The following is a 22,479-nucleotide window of genomic DNA, read 5'->3' as shown; positions in this document are numbered from 1 at the left end:
GATCCTGAATCTCCAGCCTGCAGCATTTTTCCTTCTGCTCTGCAGCAAAAGTAGAGCAGAGGATGTGGAATTTTGAATAAGCCAAAGCTTTAGAGCTTCTGCTAGGGGATCCTTTCCTCTAAGGGCATACCTGTCCACCAATTTGCTTTATAACTGTAATAATGGCTTTAATGGCTGCATTTAAGCCATTGAGCATTTAAATATTAAAGAAAAAAAAAACACACACACACAATGCCTCCTTATCATGGCAAAGGGGTTATTATTGTAGAACCCTGTACAGTACTTCAGCATTTTTAAAGATTTAAAAAGCAAAGAGTTACAAAACTGTTTGCGATGAACTGGAAATAGAAAAGATAGCGCTTTTTTTGTTTGTTTTTTTTTTAAATTCCATTATATAGTACATTGTATAAATTATGTAGTATTCTGATGCATAAACGCATCTGCCTATCATATATCAAATGTAACTTTGTGTCTTCGTTCTGGTTTGGAAGGTCTGTATTTAATTGTTGCTTAGCATCTCCCAGAGTCCAAGGCATTACAGTATCTATCACGTGTGACAGTGCTCCAAGTCTGGAACACTGCTGTTGTTGCAGTACCTCAAGTTATTGGGGATGTGACAATCTGTGTAACTAATACCCCCATTTGGGGCATAAATGGGCTGCAGTTTAAAACCTCCTTTAAGGAGCTGGTCATTGTTTAAGGAGACAATCTGAAAGCTAGTTTCCGTCATCTCCAGGATGGAGTTGTCCTTCTTTGTGCCTGCTTCACAATAGTCATCTTTCCGTCGCCCACGGTTATATTTCCACTTCTGAGATGTCTTGCGACTCTTTTTGTGCATGTGCCAACAGAAGATGCTCAGGAGAACAACAAGTACAATAATGACAGCCCCCCCTATCAATCCTGCCAGCAGAAATGGAGAGCCCATGCCATGAGGGGTTGTCTGTTCATGACTGGATGGGCTGTTGCTGCCATTATTTAAAAGAGAAGCCTTTGTGGTTGCCTCTGCACACACTGTCTCTTCACCTGCTTGATAGTTATTAAAAGCATCAAGTGGAACCAAGCAAATCCTATATGTGGACTTAGGCTCCAGCTTCACTATATTGAAATGCTGTCTTTCACTGCTAACTATCCGTTCATGGACAATACCCTCAACCAGGCTATGTCCCATTTTAACCCAAGTGAGTTTGAAGGATATTACTGAAATAAATGAAATCCACTTGACATCGATGCAGGTGTCATTGACATAATAAATGACAATTTGAAGACGATCGTGACTTATGGGAGTCACCTTGTCAATAATGATTACCCGGTTAGGTAAAGTGGGCGATATTGGGGGTAATGATGGGGTGGGTGTTGGTTCTGTAGGTGCTTCAGTGGGTGGTAAGATGAAGACAGTAGATAGTGGTGTGGTTGGTGCAATCGTTGGAGCGGCAGGTGTAACTGGTGGCAGAACAGGAGTGGTTGTTGGACAGGATAAAAGATTCACATTCAGTTCCCTAACAGCCATTCCCCGGAAATGCTCTGGTCCCTGGCACATGAAAGCACGAACATTGATAGCTGCTGGAAGAGATTTAAGCCACTCTGTAACCCATTTAATACTGCAGTCACAATACCAAGGGTTATTTCTTGCAGTTAGCTGCTTGAGATTAGTTAGGTTATCAAAAACTCCTTTACTCAACATCTTGAGGCGATTGTTGGAAATATCCAATTTCTCAAGCTTGTGCAGATTGGCAAAGGCTGACACTGATATGTTGTTAATTTGGTTGTCTTGTAGGTTTAGCTTTACCAGATAAGTGCCCTTGAGATCAGTAGGAGGACTAGTGAGCGAGTTACGTACCATTGAAAATTCCTTAAGTTTTGGTAGATGGCTAAAGGTACCATCTGCAATTCCTTTATTAGTGAGGAGATTGCCATCCAAAATTAAACGTTCTACATTAGTGAGATTTTGGAAGGCTTGATCTGAAATTGTATCTATGCGATTTTCATCCAACCGTAATTCTTGCAAACATAATGGAAGGCCTACTGGCACACTACTCAAGTGATTTTTGGATAGGAATAGCATCTTTAAACTAATGGCTTCCCGAAATGCACCATCCTCCACCCCTACTGTTGAAATAGAGTTATCATCTAAGTGCAGTTCTTCCAGTTTTGTTAGCTGTGCTAGTGCTCCCCTTGAAATGGTCTGAATGTTGTTCTCCTGGAGGTGAAGCACTCTGACATTTTTGGGAAGGTTCATAGGGAACTCATCTAGCTGGTTGCCATACAGGTAAACCGTTTCCACTGACTGGACATTGTGCAGTTCCAATGGGAATCCAGCATTATTAATTTGGTTATTATGGAGGTAGAGCACGGTGACACCCTCCGGTATTCCAAGAGGCACTGAGGTCAAGCTCCGCTCATTGCAGTAGACAAAGTTCCGGTCGCATCGGCACACGCTTGGACATGCCAAAGATTGGGATAAATGTATAGAGAGTCCAAATGAAAACACAAGCCATGACTTCAAAAACGATACCCAAGTTTTGGGCCAAATTACCGTCCCAAGGCCCATTTCTGGTTTGCAAAACAAAAAAGGCCTTTGTAGAAATATGAAGTGGGAAAAAAATGAAGTGCAAATGTCAGCATTTAACGTGCTTTTGTTCAGCCATCTGGCAATCACCGATATCCTAGCAGCTAAAGGTAGTGTAATCCTTTCATACTGGTATGTCTTCTATCATTGGTGAGGCTGCTGAAGTCTTGTTAGTCGGGATGGCACCCATCCATACAAAGCGCTGTTCTGATTAATCACTCCTTTTTCTGTTCTTTTAAAGTAAACAGCCTTTTAAAAGTCCTGTAAAAATGAGAAGGGTTTTGAATTTGTCCTCCTTGAACTTCAGGTAGACTTTGGGGTAGTCTTGTTAGACATGGGCTCTCTCATCTCATCTTCTTCAACCTCCAGCTGAACAGTCTGTGTAGAGAAATAATAGAAATAAAATGTCAGAATAGATAAAACTCCTGGTGAAACACATAAAATGTAACACTGAATAAATGCTATAAATGGCAATCAGTTTAAAAAAGACTTGAGGGCTCAGATAAAAGTAGTTCTAAGAGCAAACTCCTAATCTAACAATCAAACATCTTGCTTTCAAATTTGAGTTATTTGAAATAAAAAGTGTCTATTTTTCGAGCAACAGGATAACTGGGGTAAGCCTGTAATTCAGTCCTGCCTCCTCTCAAAAGCTCCTGTAGGCTTGCTAATCAGAAAGTGCAAGGCACACACAAAAAGTAAAATGGAACGTGCTGTTATTTGGCACCAGCTGAAATAAGTATATCCAAATATATCCATGCGCAGCTCGAAAATGTAACATATGGCAATGTGAAATGCACATTTATATCCTAATGGTTATTTGTTGTATTACTAAAGGGTGAGTATGACAGAAATTAAATATATATGCACATGGACAAATTGCTTTGCTTTCAGTGCTCGTAATCCTGTTTCATATCATTAGAAAATATTCTGTAAGATGATGCTACCCTACTACAATAACCCTACTAGGATATCAGACTATAATACATCCAGGCACCGGTAACCTTTGCTAATTTAGTTTCTGCATAACTACAACTCCCAGTAACCCCCGAGCCTGAAGCACTAGTAATAGTTCTCTATGCTTTAGACAAATGCAATATAGGCAAAATGCTCCTTTAAGTGAAGCCAACTAGTGGAGATACCCTGATGCAAAATAGGTTTGTTTAATAATGTTTTCAATGCAAGTATTTACATATGTTTAGCATTGGTTCTATGTTTATATGTGAGTATTCAAGTGGTCACTTCAGCCATGGTTCCCAACTGTTCTTCTACAGGTCTTTGAGGACTTACAGTTACCGCCATCTTTTACCACTCACTGTGGGACCTAGGATTTGCATGCATATCCAAAACTACTATATGTGGTGTCGGTTGTGGAGAATGATGTAGCCTGAGGGTTTGTAGTGAATTCCTTCAGATTGGACATGAAAGCCTGCCTTGTACCCTAGCTATTATGCTGAACTAGAAAACAGTATAGATTTATTCTTTCCCTGTTCATGCAGTAGCTTGGCTTTCACAAAATAATAAATCATCTTTCCTTTTCCTTAAAAATAATACAGGCCACTGACAGAGATGATCAAGAATAACCTACATTTCAGCTGTCACTTTAGACTATTAAGGTATCTATCTATAAATAAAAAAAAATAATAAAACAGGTAAACGAAGGATAAGCTGCTTTCAATATTTTTACATCAGGCTGGTGCAGATTCAGCTTTTTGAGAGTGACAAGAAGCCAATTTTCTAAAACCGTACAATAGCTGCATGTTACTGGGCCTGTCTATTTAACCAACCATCACCGGTAAATCACAGGAAGATTTGTTATATCTCACACAATATTACAGGGGTGAAGGGTGGTGGGCTTTCTCCAAACACTGATGTATTCTAGACTCTAGAGGAGGCAAGATATATTCACAGAAAGGAAACTCATTTATATACAGTGAGCACCCTCCGGGAAAATATAACTGTAATAATACTAAAGCAATGATGATAATTACGAATGCAAACTGTGAAAGTAATGACTGACTCATTTGATGTGCTCTCAAACATGACAGTTGTAGAAAAATAGGATTTAATTGAAGCGCCCATCATCTCAGTCTGTTGAAAAGAATATGTTGGCCCTTACACAGGAACTTGCTACTTGTACTCTGGAAAACCCTTGAGCCTTTGACTGTCGGGGGATCTGGGAGTTGTAGTTTACCTATCTCTGGATGGCTGGGGGGCTGGACTTACGGAACCAAAAAATTGGAAACCCTATGTAGAAAACATGCTGTTTAATCCTTTTTCCAGAAATAGAAGAATTAGGCAAAGCAGTGCTGTCACGTGGCAATTGGCTGATCAGGGACAGTGTGGCTCCAATTATTGCCACTGACGTGAGGCTGCATAAAAAGATTCTGTAACTGGATTAGGTTTCTAACTCAATTCTGGCTGTCGCAGTTTATCCTTCTTAACGCAGTGAGGTTTGTGTCTCGATCGTGCTGTCTTGTTTGTGACGGTTTCATCTGTCTGTGTGAACTGAATCTCAATGACCGTGTCTCGCTGTACAGAAGGTCTTCTCATTGCCCATCACATTGTGTTAACCAATAAACTGCAGTTGTGGCATAGGGCACACGAATAACAGTCTTAATACCTTTGCCCTGGCTACTGAGACCTTTTTTGCACCCAAAGGAGATTAAGGGTTCCCCACAAACGATCCCCAATATTTGCCTCTTTTTTCACAGATACCACCTTTTGTCTCCACCCTGCTCTTGTTTTAGATCTGTTGCTCAGCTCTACTCAGTCAGCCAAGGGCGGCTGTGCTTTTCAGTAAGAGAAGTCACAGAAGGATAAATAAAGTTCACAGCTTATGTCACCCCCTAAATCCCATAATAGCCAAGGCAGGTGCAGCATTAGCTCCCAAGAAAGCTTTAGCTGTAAATCCAGCTTTGCAGCACCTCTCCAGCCTCAAGAAAACACTTCCCTGTGCAGTCACATCGCACTGCTTATTGACTGAGAGACAATTCACTCTTCATTCTCTCCTTTCATGGTCTGGGACAAATCAAATTTCACTTTACTCTATTCACTTGCACTGTCAGTTCATTATCCGTAGGGAGTTTAGCAAATCGGAGAGTTTTTAAAGAAACAGGCTGATAAAAATACGCTTTCCATTAAATAAATGATACCGTAGCACATACGTATATGTATATATATCCTGTATAAAATGATACATATATTATTTACTGATCAACTGCAAAGTACTGAGATATACTTCACTACATGAAATAATGTTTACTTCTTTAATTACCCAGCATGCCCTCTGTTACACACCCAAACACATCAAGTAAAAACAAATGACCAAAAACTTGTAAACATTAGAAAACTCTGGCGGTATTTATTAAGGATATTTGTTCTCATTATGAGAGGTGTCCGACTCACTCCCCCTCCTAATGGTGTAACTGCACAGTTGTTGCCGAGGAAACCACAGTACTAGCTGGATCACTCTGTGCACATGCAAAGCACTTGACTTATAAGATTCTCTGCCTATTGCTATACCAACCTACAGTTATTAGTTGGAACAGGGCTCTGCCAGCTCTCAGACTATAGTAAATAGTGTAAGATATAACTGAAAATGCATGTTAGTCAGGCAGATTGCAGTCAAACCAATGAATGGCAAGTGAGGTAGCTGATTGTGAATGCTGCCTGTAGCCTAACCCTTGTAACTCTCATTTGCAGCAAGGAAAACACTGACAGCACTGTCAGATAAATCTGCCCAAATACTGCACTTATTCCACACTGGCTTCTTCCTTATCACAGCATGCTATATCAGGCTGAAGCTTCTATCCCTCTGGGTCACTTTAAGTAACAGCTAATGGCTCTACAACAGTGCAGTCCTCAGATATGAGCTTCAATTTGGATTTGGATTGAAATAGAAAAAATACATTTATAGTAACCAGTTCTCCTCTAACTGCATATGTTATTGTATTAAGATACAAAGTTACAGAGGGCAATGTGTTAATAGAAGTAACAGCAACACACACATATACATATACATATATATATATATATATATATATATATATATATATATATATATATATATATATATATATATATATATATATATATATATATATATATACTGTATATATATATATATATATATATATATATATATCTATATATACTGTATATATCTATATATATATATATATATATATATATATATCTCAAATATATAGGTATAGGATCTGTTAGCCAGAAACCCATTATCCAGAAAGCTCTGAATTACAGAAAGCCCTTCTCCCATAGACTCCATTTTATCCAATTTTTTCGCTGTAATAATAAAACAGTGGCTTGCACTTGATCCAAACTATGATATAATGAATCCTTATTGGAGGCAAACCCAGCCTATTGGGTTTATTTAATGTTTACATGATTTTCTAGTAGACTTTACGTATGACGTTCCAAATCTGTTATCCGTAAAAACCCCAGGTCCGGAGCATTCTGGATAATAAATCAGATGAAAGTTGAGTATAGGACTGGCCATAACGGGGATGACTTTGACGTAGTTGGTCAGCTTAAATATATTGCAATATATGGACAAACAATCCCTGTTTTGTTTAAAGGGTAAGGCTTTTTTAGTAGCTTAAGGCACAAAATGTTTCAATGTCTTTAATATATTGTTAATGGGTTGAGTGCAGAGGACCTCTTGTATTTGTATATGTGAATTTTGTGGTCACAGCCTCATTGCACCCTCGTTTAATGTTTTTAAAAATGAGTAGTGAACACAACTTTCTCTTGTTATATATATATATGTTTACACAGCCCTTCCCAATATAAAACATGTAGTGGCTTGTAGCTTAGCAACAGCTGACAATTGCAAGGAGGACATTGAAGGTATTGAGACACATTCACTCTTATTAGGTAATACACTTCAATTTACTGCTACATAGAGTCATAACAAAAATCTAAAAAAAACAATGCATGTGATAAACGAATTGAGTAACATAACTGGAAAACCCTGATTTGATAAAGTTGCAAGTTTCTGTAAGCAGCAACTGCAGTAGATAATGTGAGGTTTAATACCAATAGGTAAGGTACTAGTTGCACCAACCAGACTGAACATCAACTGGTCAGAACAACTTACTTAGACTTTGCATTGTTTTTACTATCACATTTCCTTTTGTTAATAATGTAAAAGTTGGAAACATCATGCCACTTTCCTGAATTTGACTGAATTGAAACCCACTTTAAAATATCCATGAATTTGTCACAAATGGAGATCTGTGTTTCAATTAAAGGCCCAGGGCAGACCTTGCCCTATCAAAGTAAACTGTCCTTTTCGCTAGATTGTGTTTGGGGTATTACCATAGCTATTAATGCAAAAAAACAGGCTAGTGTCACCCCAAATATTGCATTTTGCAACAAATGTTGGCATTAATAATGGTTTTATGACCTTCTACATAAGTGGATTGTAGTTCATTAAACTTTAACTCATTTATTCAAACCTCCCTTTAGAGGCCAACTCCATCTCTTCCAAATATACAGAGGTCATTAAAGCCTAGGCAGGGAAAATCTAAATTGTCAGAAAAGAGCCACAGATCATTTTAAGCAAACTGCATAGAAAATTGTAATAAGGATTTTATGACTTTACCACTGACAGCCGAATGACAATTTAGATATCATAAGGGCTTTTATATTCTATGGCAAATATTTCCATTTTAATTATGCCGTTAAGTGCACTTATAATTTATCTGATAGAACAGAATGTGCGATATGTGTCAGAGCTGAATATTCCATTTATATTTACATCTCCTAGTCCTGAACATTTCAGACATCCCAATTAGTTTAGTGCTGCAGAACCCAAACGCTATGGTTGATGGGACCTAGTTAAACAATGTCAAATTTAGGTGAGATTTGAATGTGTCCATGTTAGTGACAGAGGTGGTCAAATCTCCCAGGAGACATATCCCTTTTTAGTCTTAAGCTTTTTGCACCATCCTTCTTCCACCTGGTTCAGGCCATAAAACTGGTAACTCACTAGGTTTCAGTCCAGGTTCAGGCTGCAAGAAGGTGGGTTTTGTTAGAGATCGGATCCTGTTTATGAGAGTTCATTAGCTATTGCTACTGCAAATTACCATGATTTTTACCTAAATGCATGGCATTTCCCTAGAATTTCAATGTAAAAGTTTTCATGGTATGTTGTAGTAATATATATTGACCAATCGATGTTTAAAAGGTGATTTATCTACCTGCTGATTGGTTGCTATGGGTTACTAGACTTAGCACGAAATGTGCAGCTTTTATTACTTTACCCTCCTTTTGTTTAATGTTGTGTGTCTGATGCAGTTAATACAGTTTCACATAAATTACAAACCCAACTTTTGTGTATGTAAAGCTCTTTTGAAAAGCATTGTAGCTCATCTAGACTCATAACGGCCCCAATGCACATTCTTCTGAAACCAATGTTTTAGAACTTCCAAGTGTTATATTTTACAGTATTAAAAAAAACAAATGTTTTAGTATACCAGTGGCTTCCATAGGTAAGGTGAGTGATGGCTATTGGAAAGAATGAAGAGAGAACAGGACTACACAAGTCTTTTCATCTGATGAATGTCAGATGAAACTGATTTTCAACATTAATCAACACACTGCAAAGGAATCCCAGCATAGCGCAACCTCCCTGATGGTTATCATTTCAGAAATTCCATCAGAAGACAAGAACACCAGGGGAAACATCTAAGAACCTACGGATGAATAGAGAGAAGAAAAAAAAAAAGAAATGTAAAAAGACGTTAACCCCTTACAGTCTGAACCAAATGAAAAATATCAATAATATCCATAAATGTCAGTTACAAGTACCCAGTAGAGGTATGGGATCCGTTATCCAGAAACCCGTTGTCCAGAAAGCTCAGAAATACGGGATGGCATCTCCCATAGACTCCATTTTATCCAAATAATTCAAATTTTAAAAAATTTCCTTTTTTCTCTGTAATAATAAAACTGTATCTTGTACCTGATCCCAACTAAGATATAATTAATCATCACTGGAAGCAAAATTAGCTGGGCTTATTTAATGTTTACATGATTTTCTAGTAGACTTAAGGTATGAGGATTCAAATTATGGAAAGATCCGTTACCAGGTCCCGAGCATTCTGGATAACTGGTCCTATACCTGTACTGAGATAATAAACTGATAATTTGACCTACATCGTAAAATCTGATATGTTGCCTTTTGCAACAGTCTGCTAACAGAATGTTTTCTCTTGTAAAGGAAAATATGCTACAGATTGCTTTAACCCATGCTAATACCAGCTGCCGGGGAGAAACTCTCTACAGGAGGGCTCAAGCATGTAAAATATGATATAAATAACATGTCCTGCTTAGATTAAATCTGCCAGATTTGTGATAGCATTTTTAGCATTATCACTATATTTTTTACCAGCAGATGTCAGCAGTGCTTCGAAACTTCAACATTAGGATTTTGCCAAACTGACAAGATAGACCAGTTTGCTAAGTACCAGACACCACACATATCAGGGGAAACTGTTTTGTGCATTTCCCTGTGGAATGTGGCAAACAATTACTTCCTACAGTTTTCTGTAGATTTGTAGTTTAGAGAAATGATGGTTATCCAGGTGAAACTACAACTCTCTAGCCTATTTCAGCTAATGGAAGCTTTAAATACAGATGCAATTATGATGCCATTAATGACCATAAGGAATGCATAGGATAATGGGTCCATTATCTGTCTTTGAAATACTTTCACATGATCTCTGAAACCACACGCTGCTACTACTACCATCAGATATGAATGACATCACATGGTAATTACACGTGGTTTTGTGGTTTTTACACAATGAAGAGAGATGCTCCAACGATTCCCCTACTCTACGCGGCACTTTCATTATGAGCTGCAAACCTCAGACAGGCTTCCAAGAACACAGAAGCTTCTAGCAATGGTGTCGGTCACATGAGGAAGCATAAGTCATACACTGCAGTGATGCAGACATCCACTGAACAATATCTCTCTTTTTCCTGTACATAAGATCCAGCAAGTAAGCAACATTTTAAACATCAAATAATTAAAACTGAATAACTGCCTCCAAGTTTCCTGACCTAACCTGGCCACACATATATCATTGGTAGATTACTGTAATTAGCTTCTGGTTTTACAGAGCTGGTTTTTCTGCAGCAGACCCATTGCAGTGGGTGCAAGATCAACACACAGCCACACAGAAGTCAGAGATTATATTCTAACAAAATATTCTAGCCACTGCGTTTAAGCCATTGCTGAAATGCAACCTATAGAATCACCAGTTAAAATTATCATTCACCAATACCAGTTGTGGGATCCCTGATCTATGCTCTGTAGTAAAAGTAGAAAAAAAAGACAAGAATGTCAATCATCATACCCTCTAGTGTTCTCTGCTCACACTGTGAAATACTCGCACAGGTTTCCATAACTTGTCAGCATTTAGCAGTGGCGTAACTAGATATTACTGGGCCCCACAGCAAATTATTTTTCAGGCCCCCAAAATGTTTAGAGGTTGACTTGTTTCTCCAATATTTATTGAAATTGTATATGAATTAGGGCCTCATGGGGCCCCTATACCTCCTGGGCCCCCCTGCAGCCGCAGGGTCTGCTTCCTCTATAGTTACGCCCCTGGCATTTAGTTTAACTCCCAATCCCTGCTGTAGATTTCGATTCCTCTGCAATTTGCTGTGCTGTTGTTGGACTGCCAACTCTCAGCAGCATCTTTGGTACATGTCGGTATACTAGCAGGTTGGATATTACAATGCATTCACAAATTGTGTGTGTGTGGGGGGGGAGTACAGGTATGGGACCTGTAATTAAGGATACTCGGGCCTGGGGTTTTCCAGATAATGGATCTTTCTGTAATATGTATCTCCATACCTTAAGTCGACTAGAAAATGATGTAAACATTAAATAAACCCAATACATTGGTTTTGCTTCCAATAAGGATTCATTATATCTTAGTTTGGATCAAGTACAAGGTACTGTTTTATTATTACAGAGAAAAAGGAAATAATTTTGACAAATTTGGATAAAAATGGAGTCTATGGGAGACAGCCTTTCCATAATTCAGAGCTTGGATGAATGGGTTTCTGGATAATGGATTCCATACCTGTATTTATCCTAGCAACAAAAGTTTAGGAAATTTAGGAAATTCCTATGAAACGTCTAATTTTGAAATCATCCTGAAATCCCCAGACAAGCTGCAATAATAACAGAATTCTCTAGAATCGATCACAGCCTTTCCTTTTAATCATGTGCCCTTTAGCTCTGTATCTGAACATGACATCCTATATACTAACCGAAGGCCTATCTATGTCCCGAGTGGAGGGGAGGCAGATGCGCACGCAACTTCGGTTAGGATCTATGAGATGCGCGCGCAACTTCAGCCGAAAGACATAGATGCGGCCTTCGATTAGCAGATGTGCTGGAAGGTTAGGATCAGAACAGGTTAGGATCGGGGAGGCAGATGCGCTGGAAGGTTAGGATCTAGGGAGGCAGATGCGCTCACAGTCTCCTTCTGCCTCCCGCCGCCTCTTCTTTCCTGCTCACTCAGGCGGCGACCGCTGGAAGGTTAGGATCTAGGGAGGCAGATGCGCTCACCGTCACACTAGGGGAACCGGTTGCGTACCTGCACGAAAGTCTGTATAAGCGTCGGCCATCTTGCTACTCCTCTGCGACTTTGTCATCCGCCCACTGCCAAATCCGCCCACTAAAGTCTGTATAAGCGTCGGCCATCTTGCTACTCCTCTGCGAGTTTGTCATCCGCCCACTAAAGTCTGTATAAGCATCGGCCATCTTGCTACTCCTTTGCAAGTTTGTCTAATGGCGGCGCTAGCGTCACTCTAGGAGGGGAACCGGTTGCGTACCTGCACGAAAGTCTGTATAAGCGTCGGCCATCTTGCTACTCCTCTGCGACTTTGTCATCCGCCCACTGCCAAATCCGCCCACTAAAGTCTGTATAAGCGTCGGCCATCTTGCTACTCCTCTGCGAGTTTGTCATCCGCCCACTAAAGTCTGTATAAGCGTCGGCCATCTTGCTACTCCTTTGCAAGTTTGTCTAATGGCGGCGCTAGCGTCACTCTAGGAGGGGAACCGGTTGCGTACCTGCGTGGGTGGCCATTTTTAGCAAAACGGGCTATATTATCTCCAAAAAATATTGATGTTGACATGATAAACAACCAAGTGATTGCATTACTTCCTGGACAAAGCTGTGTCTTTCTGAGTACTGACTGTATTGATTCTGAAGACGAAAGTGAGAAACTTAACTTCCCATTAGAATATTTAAACACTATCAACAATGCTGGATTACCACAACACAATCTTATACTCAAAGTAGGAACAATAGTCATGCTGTTAAGAAACCTTAAGGGTAGGGGCACACGGCGCGATTTCGCCGCGATTCTGCGCTAAGCGAGTTGTCGCTGCGTTTTTTAAGCCGAAATAGCTTTGCTAACTTTGGCGCTGGCGTCAATGCAAATCGCGGCGAAATCGCTGCACTAATTCACACGCGGCGATTCGTTTTCTATTGTCGTCCGAAGTTGCCTCGCTGAGCGTTTCCGGGCGACAGTAGAAAAAGAATCGCCGCGTGTGAATTAGCGCAGCGATTTTGCCGCGATTTGCATTGACGCAGGCGCCAAAGTTAGCAAAGCTATTTCGGCTTAAAAAACGCAGCGACAACTCGCCCAGCGCAGAATCGCGGCGAAATCGCGCCGTGTGCCCCTACCCTAACACTAAGCAAGGTTTATGTAACGGTACACGGTTGGTTGTGAAGAGCATGAGACAAAATGTTATCAAGGCAGAAGTGCTTACAGGATCCCATAGCGGTGATACTGTTTTGATTCCCAGAATTGACCTTACCAGTTCTGACCAGGAATTACCTTTTAAACTTAAACGACGACAATTCCCCATTAAGGCTGCATTTGCCATGACAATCAACAAATCACAAGGACAAACATTGGATAAAGTCGGCATTTACCTATCTGAGCCTGTGTTTGGTCATGGTCAACTTTATGTTGCATTTTCAAGAGTGCAGCGTTCATCTGATGTTAAAGTCAAGATTTTAAGTACAGCTCACCAGGGAGAACTCATTCAAGGACAGGAGAACATTTTCACAAAAAATGTTGTTTATAAAGAAATTTTTCAGTAACACTTTACTACCAATAAACTCAAAATTTAAGAATTCTAATAGCAGATAGGTAATAACAAGCAATAGGCACAGATTCACTCTACATCCCCACAAATTAGCGTCGCCAGTTGCTGCCTGGGGATGCCGAGTGAATCAGCACCCATCGCATTTTGCTGCCTCACTGTTGTTACCATTCTTTCATTAACGATTCTTTAGAGAATCGGGGGTTTACTGGTACATTCTAATAGGTGACTCTGACTTGAAAAAACAAACATATGTAGCAGCTGCGTGGGGTTAAAGGGAAATATATCCCTTTTAAAGGAAGTGCCCTTTTTCTCCCCTTAAACAGACAGTATGTCAACATACTTAAGGAAACAACGCAGTATGACAGGTCCCAATGAGATGCAGAACTGCAAATACAGAATAATGGTCCTGTGCACATTACAGGGCATGCCCCATACTTTGCTGTCTGCATAATTTAAATCATTGGACAAATGGCTTAGATTTATTTCCCCCTTCCCCTTAGATAAACGTGCCTTAGAGAGATGGGCATGGCTTATTAATGGACTAGTTAATCCTGCCTCCGCTGATCTTTCTAAATCCCAAAGCCCATCATATGTGTTATTTGTTTTAAAACATAATCATGCTTAATTTGCACTCTGATACAATTCCCTCTGCAGAATAGTACCGTTGCACATCCAAGCAGCCCTGTCTATAGCAGGCTTCTCTGTATATTCAAAGGGATTTCAGAAACTGTGAAAATTGCATACATTTACAGCTTTTTTCTCTGCAAGAGAGAATGAAAAAACATTCCAGGCATGCCATTACTTTTTGTTTGACATAAAACCAGAGTGCATTAGTGAGTTGATTCTTATACACAAAAATATCACCAATGCCATATTTTCAGACAAAGAGGTTAAAGCTGTAGGAACCTAGAAAATACACACAATGATGCAAGGGATTGTATACTGCTGCAAACAAATAAAGCCCTCTAGAGAGCATTTGCCATTCGCAATTGTCTTCATAAGTTTATATGTATTAAAGTGGATGTTCACCTAAACAATGACAACTCATTTTTTCTTTTTAATGAAAGAAAAAACGGTATTATAATTTCCAATACAAATTCAAAAAGGTTCTTAGTTAAGGAAATTGCTATTGAAAACAGACAGTATTTGTCTCTTACTATTCCTTCTACTGTTTGTTCTGACTACTTGTTCCATTCACATATTGTATTGGCAGTCATCTCTTCTCTAGCCAAGACTCCAATTTGCCTTGATATGAAATATATTGATGTATATGACATATGCAAAAAATATATTTATTTACATAGCACCAATAATAAACATTCCTAACAAATATACTCTGGAGTCCGTGAACACACAAAACACTTTTTTCTAATAAATCACTTTTAGAATCTCTTTACTAAGCCCTACAGAGTTTAGTTTAGAATTTTGTGACAATAAACACACATGCTCACAAAGACAGATTCTGGGATTATTCTCATGGTGAAAGTATGAATTTACCCATGGAGACTGATATAAACAATTTTCTAGGGATTAGAGAAGCATTTTCATACAGTTCAACAAACCTCTACTTCCTACTGGGAAACACATAGATTATTCCTAAGTAGGACTGCAGACTGTTCACCGTACATGCCTAACAGAGTTTTTTTCCTCAAAGGCCTCTTCATTTGGTTTGTTGACATATGTGTACTAAATTAATGTCAATTAAGTGTTAATTCCAATCATGAACGTTTTCCAAACCCCCAAAACACTGTGCCACACACCTATAGAGGCAAAATGTTATATTATAGGCCTATTTACAGTATGCAGTGTAACTGAGAACTCAGGCCACCTGTTCTAAACTAGAAAAACCACATATGAGAGTTCGGCTATCTCTTTACAAGCTTTGCTAAACAGTGAGTGGGGGGATATCTAAATATATACACTTGCAAAGTATGGAAATAATTCTTATTATAAGTACAAAACAATGTAAATTCTAGAATAGAAGTAGTGAAAATGTCACCTCTCCACTGCTGTGAAAATGCCAGCAGTCCCAGATGAGGCTGTGATTCCATGCCTGCTCAAGATACCAGCCTTGATAAAATTGGAGCCACAGCTGTTGTGGCAGGGACAACTGGTCCACATTTCAGTTTCAGTCACCAGGAGATTATCACATTTTGCTTGGGCTGTGGATCAAGTTACTCCAACCAGTGAAAAGAAAATTCTCAGCCAAATAGTAACTATCACTCAACATGCCTTCAAAATCTGAGCTTAGATAAAGTGCTTCATTAGTAATAAGCATGTCTTGGGTATCTAACACTATTTCCTGTGCCCTGAAACTGATGCTTGAGCACTGTGTGGGTGCCATTTTCATCAAGAGGGTTTCAAATTAACAGTCAGTGTAAATAACTACATAGGTTTTAATGTTTACATTTACTTTAACTGGAATATTGATTCATGTAATGTAGTCCGTTTAAAATATGTTTTTGAAATTTTAATTAGGGCACTTTTTTCATGTCCTGAATTACATGAAGTTGTATAATTGCCGAGTATGGCTAACTATACAGACATGTAGCTTTCTTAATAGTGGTAGACACTTACTAAACCTAAGTACTTGTACAACTTAGAAGGCAGGACATGGCATGATAAGGTGTGACATGCTTGGCAGACAGCCGTAGCTCCAGTGCCACCAGTTCCACTATGTATCACTGAAGAAAAACTATTAGCACCCATCACCTATTTCTATCCAGCCCTGTAGATCATGGGGAAAAAAGTAAACAATGGTGTATGTGATAATTTGCCATCATAATGGTAACAGATCAATGGAGAACAGGGGGACATTCATTGTCCTCCAGTTTCTGAAAATCTAAAGATTAGATAGGGTGTAGGCAACTGCTTTTATAGTGCATTAATACTAGCCTATATGTTCCTTTTGCCTTGAAGATCTCTGGTGGAATTCCTGACTTATGCCACATTATGTCCCTTACAATCCTGGGAAGTTAGGCTGATATGTGTAGCTCCACATTATTAGGAGGTTTCCCTGTATAATTATGTATTTATCAAATCTTTTAACTTTTTCACTTTTGTTAAAAACATTTTTTTAAAAATATTTTGTTAAAAATATGTGCCACAAATGAAACTATCAAGACCCCGACTGTATCACCATTTTCAGACTTTCCACACCATCCACCGCTTGTCCCACAAAACTTGTGCATGAACAATATCTTTTTCGAAACACATATAAAGAAAAGTATCAGAAATCAGTAAATCTTAACCATTATATTTAAAGAGACATATATTTAGCACATGTTCATCTTGTACTTCACTAAACAACAATAGGTTTTAAAAGTAGAAGTTCATATCGATGCAGTATTCTAGTGTTTTCTGCAGACAGCCTGCAGTTCAGTAAGTAAATTGCTCTCCCCATATGTATTATTCTGCACAATGAAGCTAGCAGTTTGCTTTTATCTTGGGAGATGTAGGCAAAATGTGTCTTTAGATAATTTGAAAGATGGCTTTCAGAGAGCACAGACACTGCTGAAAGTGATTTTAGATATCTGGAGGTTTGTAATGCACCATTAGGACAGATAGGAAGGTCTGCAGTTACAAGTAAACGCTGGTCTTTTGTCCCAAAGAATAATGTGCAGTTAGGTTGCCATAACCCTTAGCTGGAAGGCAGAATACGTTCTAAATGTTAGACTATAAAGCAAAATGAGGAGATTAAAGTATAAGGCATCAAATATTGTGCTGTCCACCTAATATTTCTTGTTTTTGTCAATGTAACTGCAGTAAATGTGTGGTACTAAGACATTTATCTCTAGCGTGAGACATATTCTTGCAAGTTTTAGGCTCTTTGCAAGACTGGAAATCTGTGGATATTGTACCACCCTGTAACTGATAAGAGGAAATAAAGAGGAGAGGAAAAATTACACAGATGACATTACATGAGGACAGCAACAAAAAGGGAATAATGACAGACAGAAACAGGAGAATATGAGTGAAAGGAGAGCAGTATGGTAAATAGGAAGAGCTATAGGGATGGTAGAAAAGATATCTGAAGATATCTAAAGCAGAAAATTTCAGGGTGAAGAGAAAGAGAACAGAGTGAAAACACCAAAAGTCAATCTAGTAATAATAATTACAGGCAGTGAGAAAGACAAAGGCAGTCATTACAACAACATATAAGATTAGGCCATGTCATTTAAATATCTAGCCATTGATAAGCTCCCTCATTTATAATCTTTATTAGCAAGCCAGGATTTAGCAAAATGTTTTATGACCTAAAAAATTATTTTTTATTAAGTAATGGCATTTTAGGCCCTATCTGAACCTGTCTTACGGATATTAAACAGAAACAGAGGGGCAACTCCCCTGTAATATTAATTTGATCATTAGGGGTAAATCAAAATAGTAATTTGTACTTGATCCAAGCTAAGATATAATTAATCTTTCTTGGAAGCAAAACCAGCCTTTTCTAGTAGACTTAAGTTGTGAAAATCCAAATTAGAGAATGAGTAAGTAAAAGACCTGTATTGTAAACAGCTTTGTTTTCTCTGCAATGTAGAAGTACAAGTTGAACCCAAAGATGCTTCTTTCTCTAGGATATCGACACACTTGAAGACAACTTTTTTGAATAGTAGCATCACCAACATAGCCAATATGGCAATATGGCAGCTCCATACATATGTATACATACAAATGTGCACAAGACCAGGGCCACATGCCCAGCTAAGTCACCTACCTACACTTTCTTATCAGATGTTGATTGCTCCAGTAAGGAGTTTATGTTTCCTGGAAGCTCACATTAACTACCTGCACTGTGGTGCTTCCAACACAGCACATTTCTGGCCCTAGGGGTAATCACTTATTTATATATTTATGGTTTGGTGCATACTATAAGTTCTAGCTCATGGACTCTATATAGCAACAGTTAAAAAAGAGACATGCCAATAAGTATTTATCCCTCCATTACAGCAGTGCAATTTCAGAAATTGATAATTTCAGAAATCATATTATTCTTGTATTCTTCACTGCATTGGACGAGAATTATAAAGGTTTGAGAGTTTAGCTTCACCAAATGATAACTAAATTATATTGGTATATAATATTTTAAAGCACCTGGAGACTTTAACTTTCTTCAGTTGTTGTATTTTAAACAAATATGACCTGGTAAAGTAATCCTCATCGTGAAGTTTTGACGTCAAGACTTTGACTTTGTAAGCCTCGTTGACCAGTTTGTAGTATGAGACAGAAAACAAAAGCATGACTATTTAATTATTATTAGTTGATCCCATGTCCCGTAGATTGTATTTTATAGCAACACTTTGGCTTTTGTCTATAGGTAGCCATACATGAGTCAAAACTGGCTTCTGAATCAGTAAATCCTGACCCATGTCACTGGTTTATCTAAGGACTTTCCTGCCATTCTAATGCACTTGAGTGTTGTTAAGTATGTAGATCCCCAAATAATTCCAATGTAGAAATGTTATGGCTTAAAAAAATGTGGAAGCTATATGCCAGTACACCTAGACCATCAGCTAAAACACATCATACAGAAGGACACATGTCTGAGGTTTAAAAAATATCCACTTCTGTTGTGCCACAGACTTATTAGACAATATTTTATCTGATGTACAGTAAGGCAACACAAACTTAAAACTAGGACTTGAAATTCATCCACCCAGACCTTTCATTAGTAAGTGATAAAGCTGGTCAGGTTTGGTATGTATAAGAGAAAATCCCAGAAAAAAAGCAAATGGCCACGGATACATACAGTAAAAGGCCTCTTGAGAAAGAAAGAAGATTTATTTATTTATTTCCCCAAAAACTTTGCTTTTCAACTATGTGTCCTAATAAATGGTCAACATTAAACATTTCTGAAGGGCTGGGGAAATTTTCTTACATATAGCTTATAAGAAAGACCCTTACAGCACTGACAAATAGTAATAAGGTATAGGACCTTCTTGAGGCAGCACTATGAGGAAGTGTGGGCCTCTGCCAAAGGCCTGCCCAAATAAAAGGCACCAAGGACTGGTTTAAATGGTTTGTAGAAGTAGATTCTGCTGAATGTCTGTGAGATAATTATGCAATGGTAATTATGCAATGAAAAGAGAATCAGCTGTCATGTTTACTTGCCGAGCAACACACACTGGCTCACCCAAGTAATAGACATATGGCTTGTACTTCAATATATAACACACATAAGTGGTCTCAAACATTTGTTAAATCTATGGTTCAATTTATGTACACTATTATCTAGTAAATGTTAGCACAAATGGAAAATACCACAAAAATGACTAGTATAAAGAAGTGTTGTATGCCAAAGCCCTGTTCCAGCAAGAACTCAAGATAAATAACCTCAACCTTCACATACAAAATACCAGATTAAAACACGCAAAGCTTGTCATGTTTGATAACAAATCTCACACCACCAGAAAAAGCTAAATACACAAACGAGCCTACTGTTATGTTTTCTGTAATCTTCAGAGTTTCGAGAATGTATCAGGGGAGGCTGATGGTTAGCTTTTTCATGCTAACATTAAGGAGGACTTTCCCCCTGTAAGCACAAGTTTTTGGGAACAACTTAATACAACTTTATAACACAGGCTTCCTTAACTAACACAAAAACACATTTTTTTAAAGAGTAATTAACATTTTTATTCAAGAAAATCCTTTTGAATATTCCACTTCCTGTAGAGGTGTCAACTCGGCAGGAGAATAAATGAAATGAAATTAGCAGACAGTGATGTATCGTCATAGGCACAGACAATTCATAGTTTATCGGATGAGCTCTGATTTGATGATAGCAACACAAAACGTGACCTTGACGGAGATATTCTGTGACCAGTCACGTAGATGTCGACAGATGAATTGCTATGCGGTAACAAATACACAGTGTGCATTGCGAGTACACTGCTTGCACATCACTTGTGATGCCTGGAGACCTGACCCCTGCTTGCCTTAAGCAATAGGAGTAGTGCTCGGTCCATTAGCGGCAGCCAGATTTTGCCAGAAATTGTGCATTTTTGGCATGAAAGCCACCTGTGACCAGGAGAATAATATGTGTCATGACCTTAGAGTAATGATCCCCAACCAGTGGCTGGTGAATTCCTGGCTTGGAGACAAATTTTGGTTGCATTACAACAAGTGTACTGACAAACAGTAGGCTTCCAGTCCACATAGGTACTAAGAACAAGTCAGAACCCATATTTGGTAACCCCGGGAACTTAGTTCATGCTTGTGTTGCTCTCCAACTTTTTTTTTACATTTGAACGTGGCTCATGGGAAAAAAAGGTTGGGGCCACTGCCTTAGAGTAATAATGCACCATAAAATGTTTTATTAGTCCTAAAGTGTGAATGCCCTTGTGCCACACACACATACTTGATTTCCATTAAAGAATGAGCATCTTTTATTCACAACTTATTTTGCTATAATGCTTTCAACAGCATGGGTTGTTACATTCCAGGAAGGTAGAGCTGCCTGGAAATGTGACATTCATTGTATATTTCTCCCATTACTCAACTGTCCAGCATAAAAATATTACCCTCTGATTGAGACATCCTTATTCACCTATATATGTTTTCATCCTCTGACCCTTATGCCAAAATATTTTGATATTGTCAGAACAATGTCGTCAGTCTCAAGTCTCTTTGCAAGCACAATCGGGGTAGGATTTGACAAGAAGCCAGATTTCTGGATTTAAAATGAGACAGCAAAGGGTTACGCTGACATTCTCATATGTCAGTATGGATGTGCTCAAATAGCAGTATGACTGGAACAGCAGGACCTTAAATTCCTGCATGAATCTTACTCATCAACTGCAGCCATGCCTTCTCCTGGCATATGTAACCTGGCAAACGAGCAAATGGCTTTGAGTCATCAGAACAGGTTAAGCAGTGGCCTATCCACTGCAAGAAAATTGGGTAAAATACCTCCTTGGGGCAAGTTACTAGCTGTCCCACCACCAAAATACAATTTACCTGATGTTACACCCATGATCTTGTAACAGAACATAAGAAAGTTAAAAGTACAGTCAAATGGCATCTTTTAAAACAAAGTTATTTTCCGATATAGTTTGACAGATGATCCATGGGGGAAAAAAGGCAGCAAATTTAGAATTAATCTTATGTGGCCTTTGCACAGGAACACATTAATAACCCGTCTGTCAGAAATGGATTATTATTAGCTCTGATTTGGACCTCATTCCGTCAAAGATGAAAATGATATATTTTAAGGCAGCTGTGAAAATTTTGTCTTACATGCTTGAACGCATTTAGTTTGTTGCAATTGCGATATACGTTGCTAAGTAGTAAGTTGCCTCCAGCCATGTCACATAAGCTGAGTCAGGGAGACAATGCAAGGTACAGTTCTATTAGACTAAATAGCTAAATAACATCAAGTAGCCTTTGGCCTTGTGTTTAGAGAACAAAGTTTATATGGTAGGGTTTCATGAATCTACAAGTGAGGGCCTGCGCCTTGTTTTAAAATACATAAATATGGGAAAGACAGCAGAAGAACCTGATTGTTGGGCCCACTTATATAAAGGAAAGCCCAACTGTGTAACTTACAGTATGGGACTATTAAGCTATAGAATATATAGTTCTTTGATAGGTAGTTCAGGACAACGTGTCATGCAAGTAGAATATATCTTGAAATAAAATAACACTTGATTTCTGTAACAACAGAAAAGAATAGACAAACATTCCTTATAGGTGGTTATTGCAACACCCTTTCAAAGGACTTTTTAGATGGTCACAGGTGTTTCTCAGGCATAAA

At 38.6% G+C, this 22,479-nt stretch overlaps 1 protein-coding gene across 1 annotated transcript in view; it reads right to left on the bottom strand.

Annotated features, from left to right (window-relative positions):
* Positions 1–239: 239 nt before the first annotated feature.
* Positions 240–22,479, bottom strand: part of flrt2.L (fibronectin leucine rich transmembrane protein 2 L homeolog) — a 44,839-nt gene continuing 22,599 nt past the window's right edge. Inside the window, exon 2 of the mRNA XM_018230387.2 lies at positions 240–2,944. Coding sequence (XP_018085876.1) covers positions 548–2,548 — 2,001 coding nt within the window. The 5' untranslated portion in view covers positions 2,549–2,944 and the 3' untranslated portion in view covers positions 240–547. The remainder of the gene's footprint in view (positions 2,945–22,479) is intronic.

Source organism: Xenopus laevis, chromosome 8L (genome assembly GCF_017654675.1).
Source record: "Xenopus laevis strain J_2021 chromosome 8L, Xenopus_laevis_v10.1, whole genome shotgun sequence".
Lineage (NCBI taxonomy): Eukaryota > Metazoa > Chordata > Amphibia > Anura > Pipidae > Xenopus > Xenopus laevis.
The sequence above is the reverse complement of the archived record's forward strand: the minus strand, read 5'-3'. Positions and strand labels throughout refer to the sequence as shown.